The 16,727-nt window shown below is 54.0% G+C and overlaps 1 protein-coding gene across 1 annotated transcript in view; it reads right to left on the bottom strand.

Moving 5' to 3' along the window:
- LOC142906478 (phosphatidylinositol phosphatase PTPRQ-like) overlaps positions 1-12,984 on the bottom strand; it is a gene marked incomplete at its 3' end in the record, with an annotated part of 28,063 nt that extends 15,079 nt beyond the window's left edge. The window contains exons 1-3 of the mRNA XM_076054359.1: positions 12,834-12,984; positions 5,917-6,082; positions 378-628 (exon numbers count right to left, since the gene is read on the bottom strand). Coding sequence (XP_075910474.1) covers positions 378-628; positions 5,917-6,082; positions 12,834-12,899 — 483 coding nt within the window. The remainder of the gene's footprint in view (positions 1-377; positions 629-5,916; positions 6,083-12,833) is intronic.
- Between the last annotated feature and the right edge of the window lie 3,743 nt (positions 12,985-16,727).

Below are 16,727 nucleotides of genomic sequence, written 5' to 3' on the forward strand. Positions count from 1 at the left end.
CAATCAACTAAACAACTACTCAACCACACAACCACTGAACCACTCAACCACTCAACCAAACAACCGCACAACCAATCAACCAAACAACTACTCAACCACACAACCAAACAACTACTCAACCACTCAACTAAACAACCGCACAATCAATCAACCACTCAACCACACAACCAAACAACCAAACAACTACTCAACCACTCAACTAAACAACCACACAATCAATCAACCACTCAACCACACAACCAAACAACCACTCAACCACTCAACTACACAACCAAACAACCGCACAATCAATCAACCACTCAACCACACAACCACACAACCACCCAGCCACTCAAATCACACCACCGCCGTGCGCCACCAACGCGCGCCGCCCTCACCGCCACGGCGTAGCTGGAGCGCGGCGCGAGCCCGGTGAGCGTCGCCTCCGTGCCGTTGGCGCCGGGCACCGGCAGCTCCTGGCTGGGCTCCGACACGGGCAGCATGCGGCGGTAGCGCAGCAAGTAGGAGAGGACGGGGCCGGCCGTGCCCGACGCCGGCCCCGTCGCAGGCCGGGCCGGCGGGGCCCACGTCACGCGCACCGCCGTGCCGTTCAGAGCGGCGACGCGCACGTCGGAGACCGGGCCCGGCACTGGGACAGCACCGAGACAACCGGCGCCACGGCCATCATCAGCCGCCACCACCGCGCGCCACGATCGTCACCACAACGGCTACCATTCACCACCGCTATACCACGATTATCACCACAACGACGAGCATCACCACAATCATCACCGCCGCCACGACCACCACTATAATTATTACCATCGCCACCGCCACGACCACCACTACAATGATTTCCACCGCCACGACCACAACAACAATGGCTACCATCAACTACCACCACGATCATCACCACAACTACTACCATCAACCACCACCATGATCATCACGACTACCATTAACCACCACCACCACCAACATCACCACGACGACTACCATCAACCACCACCACGATCATCACCACCACGACAACGACTACCACCACCACTATCACCACCACCATATCACCACCATAATCATTATATTTATTATCATCACTACCACTATCACCACCACCACTATCACCATAACCACTATCATCACCACCATATCACCACCACATTCACTATCATGGCTACCACTTTCATCACTACCACTATCACCACCACCACTATCACCATAACCACGATCATCACCACCACGATCATCACCACAATCATTATCATGGCTACCACTATCACCACCACCACTATCACCATAGCCACTATCATCACAACCACGATCATCACCACCACAATTACTATTATAACCAGCACCACGATCATTACCACCACTACTGTCACCATAACCACCACTGTCATCACCACAAAGACAAAGATCCCCCGTATAGCCTCAACAGATTGTGGAGGCAAGTGCTGTTAGCAAGCACCGTGACCCATACAGTATCATCACCACTACCACCACTGTCACCACCACCACAACCACTATCATCACCACCACCACCGTCACCACCACCACAACCACCACTATCACCACCATCACCACCACTGTCATCGCAACCACCACGTCGCTACCACAACCCCTATCACCACCACCATCACCACCGTCACCACAACCACTATCATCACCACCACTGCCATCATCAATCATCAGCTGAAACGGTGATGATGGTGATGGATGAGATGGTGGTGGTGATGATGATGGTGACGACGACGATGATGTTGACCTCACGATCGCTCTCCCGTGGTCGTGGCTCTCCGAGTCGGGGGTAACCGGACCCCTGTGGCAGCAGGGTCCGGTTACTCCTCCAGGTGGGGGGGGGGGGGCAGTCCTCCATCCCCCTTTCATTGTTGCCACAGCAGGGAGCGTGGTGTGCATTATTTATAGCACCACCACCACCACCCCTACCACCACTGTGCCCACTACCACCACCAACTCCACCACCACCCCTACCACCCCTACCACCAACTCCACCACCACCATCACCACCACCACCCCTACCACCACTGTGCCCACTACCACCACCAACTCCACCACCACCCCTACCATCACTGTGCCCACTACCACCACCACCCCTACCACCACTGTGCCCACTACCACCACCAACTCCACCACCACCATCACCGCCACCGCCACCACCGCCATCACCACACGTGTAGTAGTAGCTACTACTACTACACGTGTAGTAGCTACTACTACACGTGTAGTAGTAGCTACTACACGTGTAGTAGCTACTACTGCTACACGTGTAGTAGCTGCTACTGCTACACGTGTAGTAGCTACTACTGCTACACGTGTAGTAGCTACTACTACTACACGTGTAGTAGCTACTACTACTACACGTGTAATAGCTACTACTACTACACGTGTAATAGCTACTACTACTACACGTGTAGTAGCTACTACTACTACACGTGTAGCTACTATGTAGTAACTACAATATGTAGTAGTTACACTATGTAGTGGCTACATTATGTAGTAGCTACACTATGTAGTGGCTACACTATGTAGTGGCTACACTATGTAGCAGTTACACTATGTAGTGGCTATACTATGTAGTAGTTATACTATGTAGTGGCTACACTATGTCGTAGCTACACGTGTAGTAGCTACGAGACCCGTACTTTCAAGGGCCCCGCGCTAAACGCTTTCAAGCTATCAATTCCAGTTCAGTGATTCTGCACTTGCTCTATTACTATAGTACTATACCGCCTGCAACTTTTATGAACGACCGGGTGTTTAAGCTTAGCGATTTGTCGTATTATCTGGGCTGTATAGCAAATGAAGAAATACAATTACTTTACTATACAAGTTAAAAATGTACATGTTTTAATATTTATGTGCTTTTTTTCGTGTCATTTAGGACCCCTTGATAACATCGTGGTACATGCCACGCACGAGCTTCATCCGGCACTGCGATTATCCCAAACGGTTCTGGGGTGTCCCCTAGGTCGACTCAGCCTCAAATGAGTACCTGGTGCTGTGTGCAGTAAACAGACACAGAGATAGACACAGAGATAGACACAGAAATAGACACAGATATAGACACGCAGAGATAGACACAGAGATAAATACAGAGAGATAGACACGCAGAGATAGACACAGAGATAAATACAGAGAGATAGACACGCAGAGATAGACACAGAGATATAGACACAGAGATATAGACACAGAGATATAGACAGAGACAGAGATAAATACAGAGTGATAGACACGCAGAGATAGACACAGATAGACACAGAGATAGACACAGAGATAAATACAGAGAGATAGACACAGAGAGATATAGACACACAGAGATAGACACAGATATATACACAGAGATAAATACGGAGAGATAGACACAGAGAGATATAGATACAGAGATAAATACAGAGAGATAGACACAGAGATAGACACAGAGGGATATATACAGAGATAAATACAGAGAGATAGACACAGAGAGATATAGACACACAGAGATAGACACAGAGATAGACAGAGAGATAGACAGATAGACACAGGGATAGGCACAGAGATAGACACAGAGAGATTGACACAGAGATAGACACGCAGAGATAGACGCAGAGAGATATAGACACAGAGAGATAAATACAGAGATAGACACAGAGAGATATAGACACACAGAGATAGACACAGAGATACAGAGAGATAGACAGATAGACAGATAGACACAGAGATAGACACAGAGATAGACACACAGAGATAAATACAGAGAGATAGACACAGAGACAGACACAGAGATAAATACAGAGAGATAGACACAGAGAGATATAGATACAGAGATAAATACAGAGAGATAGACACAGAGATAGACACAGAGATAGACACAGAGAGAAAAATACAGAGATAGACACAGAGAGATAGACACAGAGATATAGACACACAGAGATAGACACAGAGATAGACCGTGAGATAGACAGATAGACACAGAGATAGGCACAGAGATAGACACAGAGAGATTGACACAGAGATAGACACGCAGAGATAGACGCAGAGAGATATAGACACAGAGAGATAAATACAGAGATAGACACAGAGAGATATAGACACACAGAGATAGACACAGAGATACAGAGAGATAGACAGATAGACAGATAGACACAGAGATAGACACAGAGATAAACACACAGAGATAAATACAGAGAGATAGACACAGAGACAGACACAGAGATAAATACAGAGAGATAGACACAGAGATATATAGATACAGAGATAAATACAGAGAGATAGACACAGAGATAGACACAGAGATAGACACAGAGAGAATAATACAGAGATAGACACAGAGAGATAGACACAGAGAGATATAGACACAGAGAGATATAGACACACAGAGATAGACAGAGAGATAGACAGATAGATACAGAGATAGACACAGAGAGATAGACACAGCTGATTTTCGAAGACGGTCGCCCAAGTTCGATTCCCTATCACGGCCACCCCCAGGTAAAATGAGTGCCTAGTGCGGTGCGAAGTAAACTTCGCCACTGGGGAGACAAAGGCGGCCGGGCTAGGTGCTGACCACCCACCCCCCATCGTGTGCCTCAGTGCCGGCCTTCACTGGTGGTGCTGCTACTCGCACTTGCCCCCAAAACGGCCTGCTGGAAAGAGCACCAGCGGGCGATCTTCGCCTCCGTCTTGTGGACCCGCGATTGAATTCTCTCCCCACTCAAGATTTTTGAAGCTTCCGTGACTGCGGTGATCCACTCTCTCCGTGGTTCTTTCGGCGAAAGTCGCGCAGCAGGTGGAAACATAAAACAAATCACGACGTTTCGATCGCAACAGGTTGGGGAAACCACAGCAAGAAAATTGTTGTTGTTTTTTTCTTTACTGAAGTGGGAGAGAGATGCCGTGGCAAGAGGTTATAGAAGGTAAGAGATGTGGGAGGTGGTGGGGTAGGTGGAGGGGAGCGTTGCGTGGACGCTCGGAGAGAGACGTGAAGCTGGACGGAGGGAATTGGACGGGGGCTGGAAGTGGGACTGTGGTTTTCTCTTCCCACTGATCCGCATGGGCTTTACCCCGGGTTCTCCAGGTTGCCCTCGTCCCATTGGCTAAACCCCCCCCCCCCCGCCCTCGCAGCGGGGACATCGTCCGTCGTAGTCCTATGCTGGCGAACGCTTTGGCAGGCACCCCACCGCTGAGAATGAGTCTTGAGACTCAGCGAGCCTCTTACCCTGGGTGACCAAGCAGGGATGGCAGCAGCAGGAGGAGCAGCAGCAGTAGCAGGAGGAGTAGCAGCAGCAGGAGCAGCAGCAGCAGGAGCAGCAGGAGCAGCAGCAGTAGCAGCAGCAGCACTAACAGCAGCAGCAGGAGGAGCAGCAGGAGGAGCAGCAGGAGCAGCAGCAGTAGCAAAGTAGGAGCAGCAGCACTAACAGCAGCAGCAGCAGGAGCAGCAGCAGGAGCAGGAGCAACAGCAGCAGGAGCAGCAGCAGCACTAACAGCAGCAGGAGGAGCAGCAGGAGCAGCAGCAGGAGCAACAGCAGCAGGAGCAGCAGCAGCACTAACAGCAACAGCAGCAGGAGCAACAGCAGCAGGAGCAGGAGCAACAGCAGCAGGAGCAGCAGCAGCACTAACAGCAGCAGGAGGAGCAGCAGGAGCAGCAGCAGGAGCAACAGCAGCAGGAGCAGCAGCAGCACTAACAGCAACAGCAGCAGGAGCAACAGCAGCAGGAGCAGCAGCAGGAGCAGCAGCAGGAGCAACAGCAGCAGGAGCAGCAGCAGCACTAACAGCAACAGCAGCAGGAGTAGCAGCAGGAGCAACAGCAGCAGGAGCAGCAGTAGGAACAGCAGCAGCACTAAGAGCAACAGCAGCAGTAGGAACAGCAGCAGCACTAACAGCAACAGCAGCAGTAGGAACAGCAGCAGTAGCCGTGACGAGGAGAGGAGCGAGGCTCACGCGCGGCGCTCGTCTTGAGGGTCAGAGTCGTGGCGGTGGTGGCGGTGGTGGCGGCGGTGGCGGTGGTGGTGGTGGCCGTGCCTCCTCCTCCTCCTCCTGCCGTGAGCGGAGGAGTCGTGGTGACCCCGGGGTAGGCGGTCCTCGTGGGCAGACTCGTCAGCTGGGCCTGCGAGAGATGTGTACACGGAGATGTACACTCAGAGAGATATAACGTAAAGATTCAGAGAGATGTCACGTAGAGATTCAGAGAGAGAGAGAGATATACACAGAAAGATATTCACAGAGATATGTACACAGACACATACAGAGACATGTACACGTAGAGATACACACCTAGAGATACATACAGAGAGATATACAGAGATACACAGGGAAAGAGGTATATGCAGAGAGATGTACACAGAGATAGACACAGATATAGACACAGCGATAGACTCAGAGATGCAGAGATAGACTCAGAGATACACACGGACATAGACACAGAGAGAAAGACACAGCGATACACACATAGATAGACAAAGAGATAGACTAAGAGATAGATACAGATACAGAGATAGACACAGAGATATACTCAGAGATACAGAGAAAGATACACACAGAGATAGACACAGAGATAGACACAGAGATAGACACAGAGATAGACACAGAGAGAGATAGACACAGAGAGATAGACACAGAGAGATAGACACAGAGATAGACTCAGAGATACAGAGATAGCCAGAGATACAGAGATACACACAGAGATAGACAGAGATAGACACAGAGAGACAGAGATAGACACAGAGAGAGATAGACACAGAGAGAGATAGACACAGAGAGAGATAGACACAGAGATAGACACAGAGATAGACAGAGATAGACACAGAGAGACAGCGATAGACACAGAGAGAGATAGACACACAGAGATAGACACAGAGATAGACACAGAGATACACAGATATAGACACAGAGATACACAGATAGACACAGAGGGATAGACACAGAGAGATAGACACAGAGATAGACAGAGATACACAGAGAGAGATAGACACAGAGAGAGATAGACACACAGAGATAGACACAGAGAGATAGACACAGCTGCACTTCGAAGCCGGTTACCCGAGTTCTATCCCTGCCACGGCCACCAGCAATAGCAGTGACGATCATCTCTGAACCAGCAGTGACGATTATCTCTGAACCAGCAGTGACGATTATCTCTGAACCGGTCCTGAGCCCCCACCGCCCAACCTCCCAAGGTCAAATGAGTAGCCGGTGCAGTGTGTAGTAAACATCGCCACTGGGGAGACAAAGGCGGCCGGGAGTGACGCTGGCCACCCACCCCCTCGTGTGCCAAAGTGCCGGTAGCCTTCGTAGGTGGTGCTGCTCCCTAACAGCACTTGCCCCGGCAGCCTGTGAAGGCTACACGGGGAACCTTTGTGCGAATCACGTGGCTCCTGCTGCTGACTGTGCCGAGGGGTCTCGCAACAATACAACGTAAATATCAACATCAACAACAATGACATCATCAACAACATTAACAAAGACATCAACAACAACATGAACTACGGAAAAATCAACATCATCAACATCATTAACAACTACATCAACAACTACTACAACAACATGAACAACATCAACACCATTAACAACTACATTAACACCATTAACAACTACATCAACAACTACTACAACAACAACATGAACAACAACAACTACATCAACAACTACTACAACAACATGAACAACATCAACACCATTAACTACATCAACAACTACTACAACAACATGAACAACATCAACACCATTAACAACTACATCAACACCATTAACAACTACATCAACAACTACTACAACAACAACATGAACAACATCAACAACAACAACTACATCAACACCATTAACAACTACATCAACATCAACATGAACTACATCAACAAGTACTACATCAACACCATTAACAACTACATCAACAACAACATGAACAACATCAACACCATTAACAACAACATCAACAACATCAACAACTACATCAACAACATCAACAACATCAACAACTACATCAACAACAACTACACTCGCATGGAGGAGCCGCCAGCCCTGTGCTGATTCATCCTGGCTGCGCTGCACCAGCAACGTCCAGGGAGGGAGGGAATGGGGGGGGGGGGAAGAGGAGAGTGGGGTGGGGGAGGGGGAGGGGTGGGGGAGCGGGGAGGGAGGGAAGGGTGGGGGAGGGAGGGGTGGGGGAGGTAGGGAGGGGCGGGAGAGGGGGGAGGGAGGGAAGGGTGGGGGTGGGGGAGGGGGGAGGGAGGGAAGGGTGGGGGTAGGGGAGGGAGGGGTGGGGGAGGGATGGGGGGAGGGGAGGGGGAGGGATGGGGGGAGGGAAGGTAGGGTGGAAGGCGGTGGGGAGATGGAGGTAGAGAGGGATGGGGGGGGGAGGGATAGGGGGAGGGGATTAGGGGGCTCTAACTCGTCGGACAGGGCCCCCGACGTGAATCACAACCACAGAGTTCGTGATCTCCGCTGAACCCCGACACACTGCCACTGGTGTCGGGGTGCCGAGGGAAGGGCGGTCACCCCCAGCGCCATCCCTCCCCGCGATGCGTCAATGTGTCGGAGCGAGCGACAGCAGCAGCAGCGGCGGCGGCGGCGGCTTGTTTGTTAGTTTGTGGCTCTCAGAATCATGGAGATGCCATCGTGGCCAAAAGCGGTGATGATGCCGCCACCACCACCACCTTACCACCACCACCTTACCACCACCACCTTACCACCACCAGCAGCAGCGGCGGCGGCGGCGGCGGCTTGTTTGTTAGTTTGTGGCTCTCAGAATCATGGAGATGCCATCGTGGCCAAAAGCGGTGATGATGCCGCCACCACCACCACCTTACCACCACCACCTTACCACCACCACCTTACCACCACCACCTTACCACCACCACCTTACCACCTTACCACCACCACCACCTTACCACCACCACCTTACCACCACCACCTTACCACCACCACCTTACCACCACCTTACCACCACCACCTTACCACCACCACCTTACCACCACCACCTTACCACCACCACCACCACCTTACCACCTTGCCACCACCAACAACAACAACCGCCATACGCCACTAAGTGGCAGTGTCGTCACCACGGCGATTGTGCCAGGCTAGGTGCACGTTGAGGCCACGTGAAGTGTCGAACGCCCGCTGGCAGGAGGTCACGGGACAGACCCAGCAGGTGCCACGGGTCGACTGACTGAGATGAGTGGCCGATGCACCACCTGTGCCCACTACTGTGTCAATTTGCTGTCCTTTAGCCACCCGGCGCTCCGCTCGTTGTTGTGAGCGCCGCTCCTCCGCCCTCCGTTGTTGCTGGAGGGCGACTGCCCCCAACTGTCCAGCAGCAGCAGCGTCCTTCACGAGCCTCCTCCACAGAGGCCGATCTTGAAACTGCTGGTACTAGCCATCGACAAGTCCACTCAGCTCCACGTCCTCCTGTACCACATCACTCCATCTCATCTCTAGCCCGTGCCGCGCCCGTTTAGCCATCTCTTTCCGGTCGAACAAAAGCTCTTTGGGCATGCGGTGGCTAGGCATGCGGGCTACATGACCCAGCCAACACAGCCTTGCCTGCCGGAGGAGCTCACCGATGGGACTTTGTCCAGATCTTTCAAGGATTTGTGAGCTCCTCACACAATCCAGCCTGGCTAAACCCAGGATGGATCGTAGGCAGGCTGCCTAAATGTTTCTAACCGGCGAAGATGTTCCATTAGGGGGGTCCACGCTTCACAAGCATAGAGAAGGGAGGGAATGACTGTGGCTGAGAAGACCTCAAGTTTCGTGCGGAGCGACAGACCAGCGTTACGCAACCGATGAAACTATAATGCCGCTCGATTGATTCAGTGAGACATCTGCTGTCAAACCTTGCCGGTCATGAGCACACTGCCCAGGTATGGGAAACTCTCCACTCTCTCCACAACTGCCCCATCACCGATTGGGAGTTGTGGGGATGGAGTATCCGATGGTACAAAATACCCAGGCAGGTGCTTAGTTTTGGTGGGGCTGATGGTAAGGCCCCACCTCTTTCGTGGCACGCTCGAGTCTCAGCAGCAGCGCCTCCAACTCCTCCTTTGAGTGAGCAGCAATTACCAGATCATCGGCATACATAACGTGGTTGAGCAATAGGAAGCCATCCCTTGACCACACCCGGGCATCGACCACGACCACCACCACCAGGACCGGATTAAGGCACGGGGCTTGAGGGCCTGCAGCCCAGGGGGCCTCCACCAGCTGGAGAGGGCCTCCAGAGATGAAGTGAAAAATGATTTCACTTGTGAATGCTGAATTGTATTTGTTGATCGCCTCGTACAAATTCATTTTATTTTTCTTTAACTTTGTTTTCTTTTCGAAAATATTACTGGCGGGGGGGGGGGTGGGGGGGGGCTCACATTACCTGTAGCCCAGGGGCCTACGAAATCTTAAGTCGGCCCTGGCCATCAGCACCACGGGCGACCCTCACTGCCACCGCTCCCCATCCTCCACTAGACCCAGCAGCAGCTGCTGCGCCCAGCCCAAGAGAGACCAGAAGCGACCTCCGCGATCTGCCCTCACAGCCTCATTGCCCACCACCGTCTAAGCGCCTTAGGCCTTATTTTCCCTCTGGTTGCCGGACTCGTGGAGATCACTCCAATGTTTGTCTCGGCCAATCGGCGCTCCCGCCGTCCTGCTCGATCAAAGCTCCACCACTCACCCATCCACGGCCCCTTTCCCAACTTCCAAGGTGGTTTTCCCCATCCTGTCCGATCATTGCTCCACCACTCACCCATCCAAGCTCCTTTCCCAACTTCCAAGGTGGTTTGGCCCACCCTGCCCGATCATTGCTCCACCACTCACCCACCACACCCCCTTCCCAACCTCCAAGGTAGTTTGCCCCATCCCGCCCGATCATTGCTCCACCACTCACCCATCCAAGCCCCTTTCCCAACTTCCAAGGTAGTTTGCCCCATCTTGCCCGATCATTGTTCTACCACTCACCCACCACACCCCCTTCCCAACCTCCAAGGTAGTTTGCCCCATCCTGCCCGATCATTGCTCGACCACTCACTCATCCACGCCCCCTTCCAACCTCCAAGGTGGTTTGCCCCATCCTGCCCGATCATTGCTCCACCACTCACCCACCACACCCCCTTCCCAACCTCCAAGGTAGTTTGCCCCATCCTGCCCGATCATTGCTCCACCACTCACTCATCCACGCCCCCTTCCAACCTCCAAGGTGGTTTGCCCCATCCTGCCCGATCATTGCTCCACCACTCACCCACCACACCCCCTTCCCAACCTCCAAGGTGGTTTGCCCCATCCCGCCCGATCATAGACCTCCACCACTCACCCATCCACGTCCCCTTCCCAACCTCCAAGGTGGTTTGCCCCATCCCGCCCGATCATAGACCTCCACCACTCACCCACCACGCCCCCTTCCCAACCTTCAAGGTGGTTTGCCCCATCCTGCCCGATCATTGCTCCACCACTCACCCATCCAAGCCCCTTTCCCAACTTCCAAGGTGGTTTGTCCCATTCTGCCCGATCATAGCTCCACCACTCACCCACCACACCCCCTTCCCAACCTCCAAGGTGGTTTGCCCCATCCCGCCCGATCATAGACCTCCACCACTCACCCATCCACGTCCCCTTCCCAACCTCCAAGGTGGTTTGTCCCATTCTGCCCGATCATAGACCTCCACCACTCACCCACCACGTCCCCTTCCCAACCTCCAAGGTGGTTTGCCCCATCCAGCCCGATCATAGACCTCCACCGCTAACCTACAGCCTTCCCTTCCAGACGTCTGCGTGTCTTCTCCTCTATAGCCACAAACTTTTCCGAACGTCCGTCTAAGACACCCAGCGGAGGGGTGGGGGGGAAAGGGCTCAAAGGCCATCGCGACTTTAGAATATTAATTTTTCAGAATCAGAGCACTATTTATACCGGAGGAATCCGATGAGCTATGAAGCTCTTTTTTTTCCACAGATGTCCAAGTCGTGTCGCGGACGTCTTCGTGAGCTGCCTGGTGCACCTCCCCGGCCCAGTCTCCCTCTCGCCCTTTCCTTCACACTCATGCCTCCCTCTCTCTCCTCCGTTTCTCCCCGCCCGCCTCTCTACCCCAGCGAGCGCGGCTTCCCCCAGGAGCCCCATCGATCGATCAGATCAATCTATCAGATCAATCGATCAGATCAATCGATCAGATCAATCGATCAGATCAATCGATCAGATCAATCGATCAGATCAATCGATCAGATCAATCGATCAGATCGATCACCCGTGCCCCCCCCCTTTTTGCGAAAGCAACGCGACCCCCGACCCCGATCCGGCGAACACCCCCTCCCCCCTTCCACCCCACCTGCGCGGTCTGAGTTCGATCCCCGGAAACGGCTGTTACATCGGTGGCGAACAATACCTGTGCCGGCCTGCTGACCCCCCCCCCTTAACCTATCCCCGCCTCCCCCTAACCCATCCCCGCCTCCAACATTCACTTCACCGACCCGCACCGACGAGCGTGGTGAAGTATGGCCAAACGTTGTCCACGCCAATCGACGCGGTGCGGCGAGGGGGCGGCGGCGGCGGGGGTTGGTGGTTGTCGGAAGCGCCGTGAGCGGACGCGTGGAATGAAACTTCTCTCGCCACCGCTACCCCCCCCCCCCATCGCACGGGGGGGGGGGAGGAAAGGGTGCCCGTTTGACCATACTTCACCACTCCGGCTCACTCCGCCGCAGCGTGGTTAAAGCGCGGGGCCCGCTCGCTGCCAGCGAGCGTCGCCAGCCGGCGGGCACGGGTTCAACGCGTGCCACCGCTCCCCCTTCCCCACTAACCGAGGGGAGTTTGACCTCCCCTGGCTCACCCCCCCGCCCCCCTGCTGGCTCCGGAGACGGTCGAGATGAGGGCGGCCGTCTATCACCTGCGAGCCGCTTGGGGCGACGAGGACGACGAGGAGGAGGGTGGTGAGGTCGAGAAGGGGCTCCATGCGTGCGGAGGAGGAGGATGGAGGAGGAGGATGGAGCTCACGGAGAGAGATGGGCACTGGGACACCTCCACGCGACTTTAGTGGCCAGGTGGAACTCGGAGGTGGTGCATAAAGAGCTTGGGGGTGGGCGGGGTGGTAGGAGGTGGGGGTGGAGGGGGAGGGTGGAGGGGGAGGGTGGAGGGGGGGTGGAGGGGAGGAGTGATGGAGGGAATGGGGGTGAGTGCCACCCACGGATCCATAATTCACGAGGCCCCTCTCTCTCGCTCGCTCGCTCTCTCGTCGGGTTCGGAGAGAGCGGGAGGAGCGGGGGGTGGTGGTGGGGGTGGTGGTGGTGGTGGGGGTCGCCACCGCCGACCGCGACGGCCAGACCGTGGCACCCGGCGCTCACCTCGTCGCCCGTGACTTCACTTCACACGCCCCGTGACTCAACACTGCACCATAGACTCAGCACTGCCCATAGACTCAGCACTGCCCATAGACTTAGCACTTATCATAGACTCAACACTACCCATAGACTCAGCACTGCCCATAGACTCAACACTGCCCATAGACTCAGCACTGCACCATAGACTCAACACTGCCCATAGACTCAGCACTGCACCATAGACTCAGAACTGCACCACAGACTCAGCACTGCACCATAGACTCAACACTGCACCATAGACTCAGCACTGCCCATAGACTCAACACTGCACATAGACTCAGCACTGCACCATAGACTCAGCACTGCACCATAGACTCAGCACTGCACAATAGACTCAGCACTGCCCATAGACTCAACACTGCACATAGACTCAGCACTGCACCATAGACTCAGCACTGCCCATAGACTCAACACTGCACATAGACTCAGCACTGCACCATAGACTCAGCACTGTACATAGACTCAGCACTGCCCATAGACTCAGCACTGCACCATAGAATCAGCACTGCACCATAGACTCAGCACTGCACCATAGACTCAGCACTGCCCATAGACTCAACACTGCCCATAGACTCAACACTGCCCATAAACTCAGCACTGCACCATAGACTCAGCACTGCACATAGACTCAGCACTGCACCATAGAATCAGCACTGCACCATAGACTCAGCACTGCACCATAGACTCAGCACTGCCCATAGACTCAACACTGCCCATAGACTCAGCACTGCACCATAGACTCAACACTACCCATAGACTCAACACTGCACCATAGACTCAACATTGCACATAGACTCAGCACTGCCCATAGACTCAGCACTGCACCATAGACTCAGCACTGCACCATAGACTCAGCACTGCCCATAGACTCAACACTGCCCATAGACTCAGCACTGCACCATAGACTCAACACTACCCATAGACTCAACACTGCACCATAGACTCAACACTGCACCATAGACTCAACACTGCACCATAAACTCAGCACTGCCCATAGACTCAACACTGCACATAGACTCAGCACTGCACATAGACTCAACACTGCACCATAGACTCAGCACTGCCCATAGACTCAACACTGCCCATAGACTCATCACTGCCCATAGACTCAGCACTGCCCATAGACTCAGCACTGCCCATAGACTCAGCGCTGCACAATAGACTCAACACTGCCCATAGACTCAGCACTGCACCATAGACTCAGCACTGCTCATAGACTCAACACTGCCAATAGACCCAACACTGCACATAGACTCAGCACTGCCTATAGACTCAGCACTACCCATAGACTCAACACTGCACATAGACTCAACACTGCACCATAGACTCAGCACTACCCATAGACTCAGCACTGCCCATAGGCTCAGCACTGCACCATAGACTCAACACTGCTCATAGACTCAACACTGCCCATAGACTCAACACTGCCCATAGACTCAGCACTGCCCATAGACTCAGCGCTGCACCATAGACTCAACACTACCCATAGACTCAACACTGCACCATAGACTCAACACTGCACCATAGACTCAACACTGCATCATAAACTCAGCACTGCCCATAGACTCAGCACTGCACCATAGACTCAGCACTGCACATAGACTCAACACTGCCCATAGACTCATCACTGCCCATAGACTCAGCACTGCGCATAGACTCAGCACTGCCCATAGACTCAACACTGCACCATAGACTCAGCACTGCACCATAGACTCAACACTGCACCATAGACTCAGCACTGCACCATAGACTCAGCACTGCACATAGACTCAACACTGCCCATAGACTCATCACTGCCCATAGACTCAGCACTGCGCATAGACTCAGCACTGCCCATAGACTCAACACTGCACATAGACTCAACACTGCCCATAGACTCAACACTGCACATAGACTCAGCACTGCACATAGACTCAACACTGCACCATAGACTCAGCACTGCACATAGACTCAACACTGCCCATAGACTCATCACTGCCCATAGACTCAGCACTGCCCATAGACTCAGCACTGCCCATAGACTCAGCGCTGCACAATAGACTCAACACTGCCCATAGACTCAGCACTGCACCATAGACTCAGCACTGATCATAGACTCAACACTGCCCATAGACCCAACACTGCCCATAGACTCAGCACTGCTTATAGACTCAGCACTACCCATAGACTCAACACTGCACATAGACTCAACACTGCACCATAGACTCAGCACTACCCATAGACTCAGCACTGCCCATAGGCTCAGCACTGCACCATAGACTCAACACTGCTCATAGACTCAACACTGCCCATAGACTCAACACTGCCCATAGACTCAGCACTGCCCATAGACTCAGCGCTGCACAATAGACTCAACACTGCCCATAGACTCAGCACTGCACCATAGACTCAGCACTGCTCGTAGACTCAACACTGCCCATAGACTCAACACTGCCCATAGACTCATCACTGCCCATAGACTCAGCACTGAACCATTGACTCAGCACTGCCCACAGACTCAGCACTACCCATATACTCAGCCCTGCCCATAGACTCCGCACTGCACGTACACTCACATAATTCCATTCCTCAATCATTCACTCACTCACTCGCTCAACCATTCATTCACCGATTAATTAATTCTTATTTCACTAGCTACGGTTTAGCACCCCCGTCCGGATTTGCCCTGCGATGTCGGCGTTGAACGCCTTAAACTCACACGACGCACTCACAGCCGATAACCAAAACACCAACCACCCAGGCGCGCCCGCTGACCGCGCCGGATGATTGCTAAACGTGAGCGAGACGCGCTCAGTGAAGGTGGTGGTGGAATGTCCACACTCATTGTCCGACCGCCCAACCATCACATGCAGACCCCCCCCGCCCCCGGACCGAACGTGGAGTGGCGGCTGCCACGGCAACGCCCGCACCTGCCCCCCCCCCCAGGTCCTCTCCGTTCCCCCCGCGTGGCCGCGATTTCCTGGGGCCCCCCCCGGCCCCCCCCCCCCCCCGGCGTAGCACTCGAGGGTGCTGCCAGGCCGTGACGGCCACTCTTGAGCGAGCCGGCCAGCCCGGACAGACAAGGGCCATGGAGAGAAACGGCGGCGCACATCACCACCCACCCACTCCCCCCACTACCACCACCCCCCCCATCAACACCCCCCACCAACACCCCCACCCACCCACTCCCCCCACTACCACCACCCCCCCCCCACCAACACCCCCCACCAACACCCCCCACCCACCCAGCCCCTGTCCCCACCCAGCCCCCCCACAACCACAAACACAATCCCCCACCAACACCCCCCACCACCCCCACCACCCCCCACTACTACTCCTCACCACCACTCCCCACCACCACCCCCCCACCACCCCCCACCAACACCACCACCCCCCACCACCACCCCCCACCTCGCCCCACCAAC

Source organism: Petromyzon marinus, chromosome 65, assembly GCF_048934315.1.
Source record: "Petromyzon marinus isolate PM22_M1 ecotype Great Lakes invasive population chromosome 65, UKy_Petmar_22M1.pri1.0, whole genome shotgun sequence".
Taxonomy (NCBI): domain Eukaryota; kingdom Metazoa; phylum Chordata; class Hyperoartia; order Petromyzontiformes; family Petromyzontidae; genus Petromyzon; species Petromyzon marinus.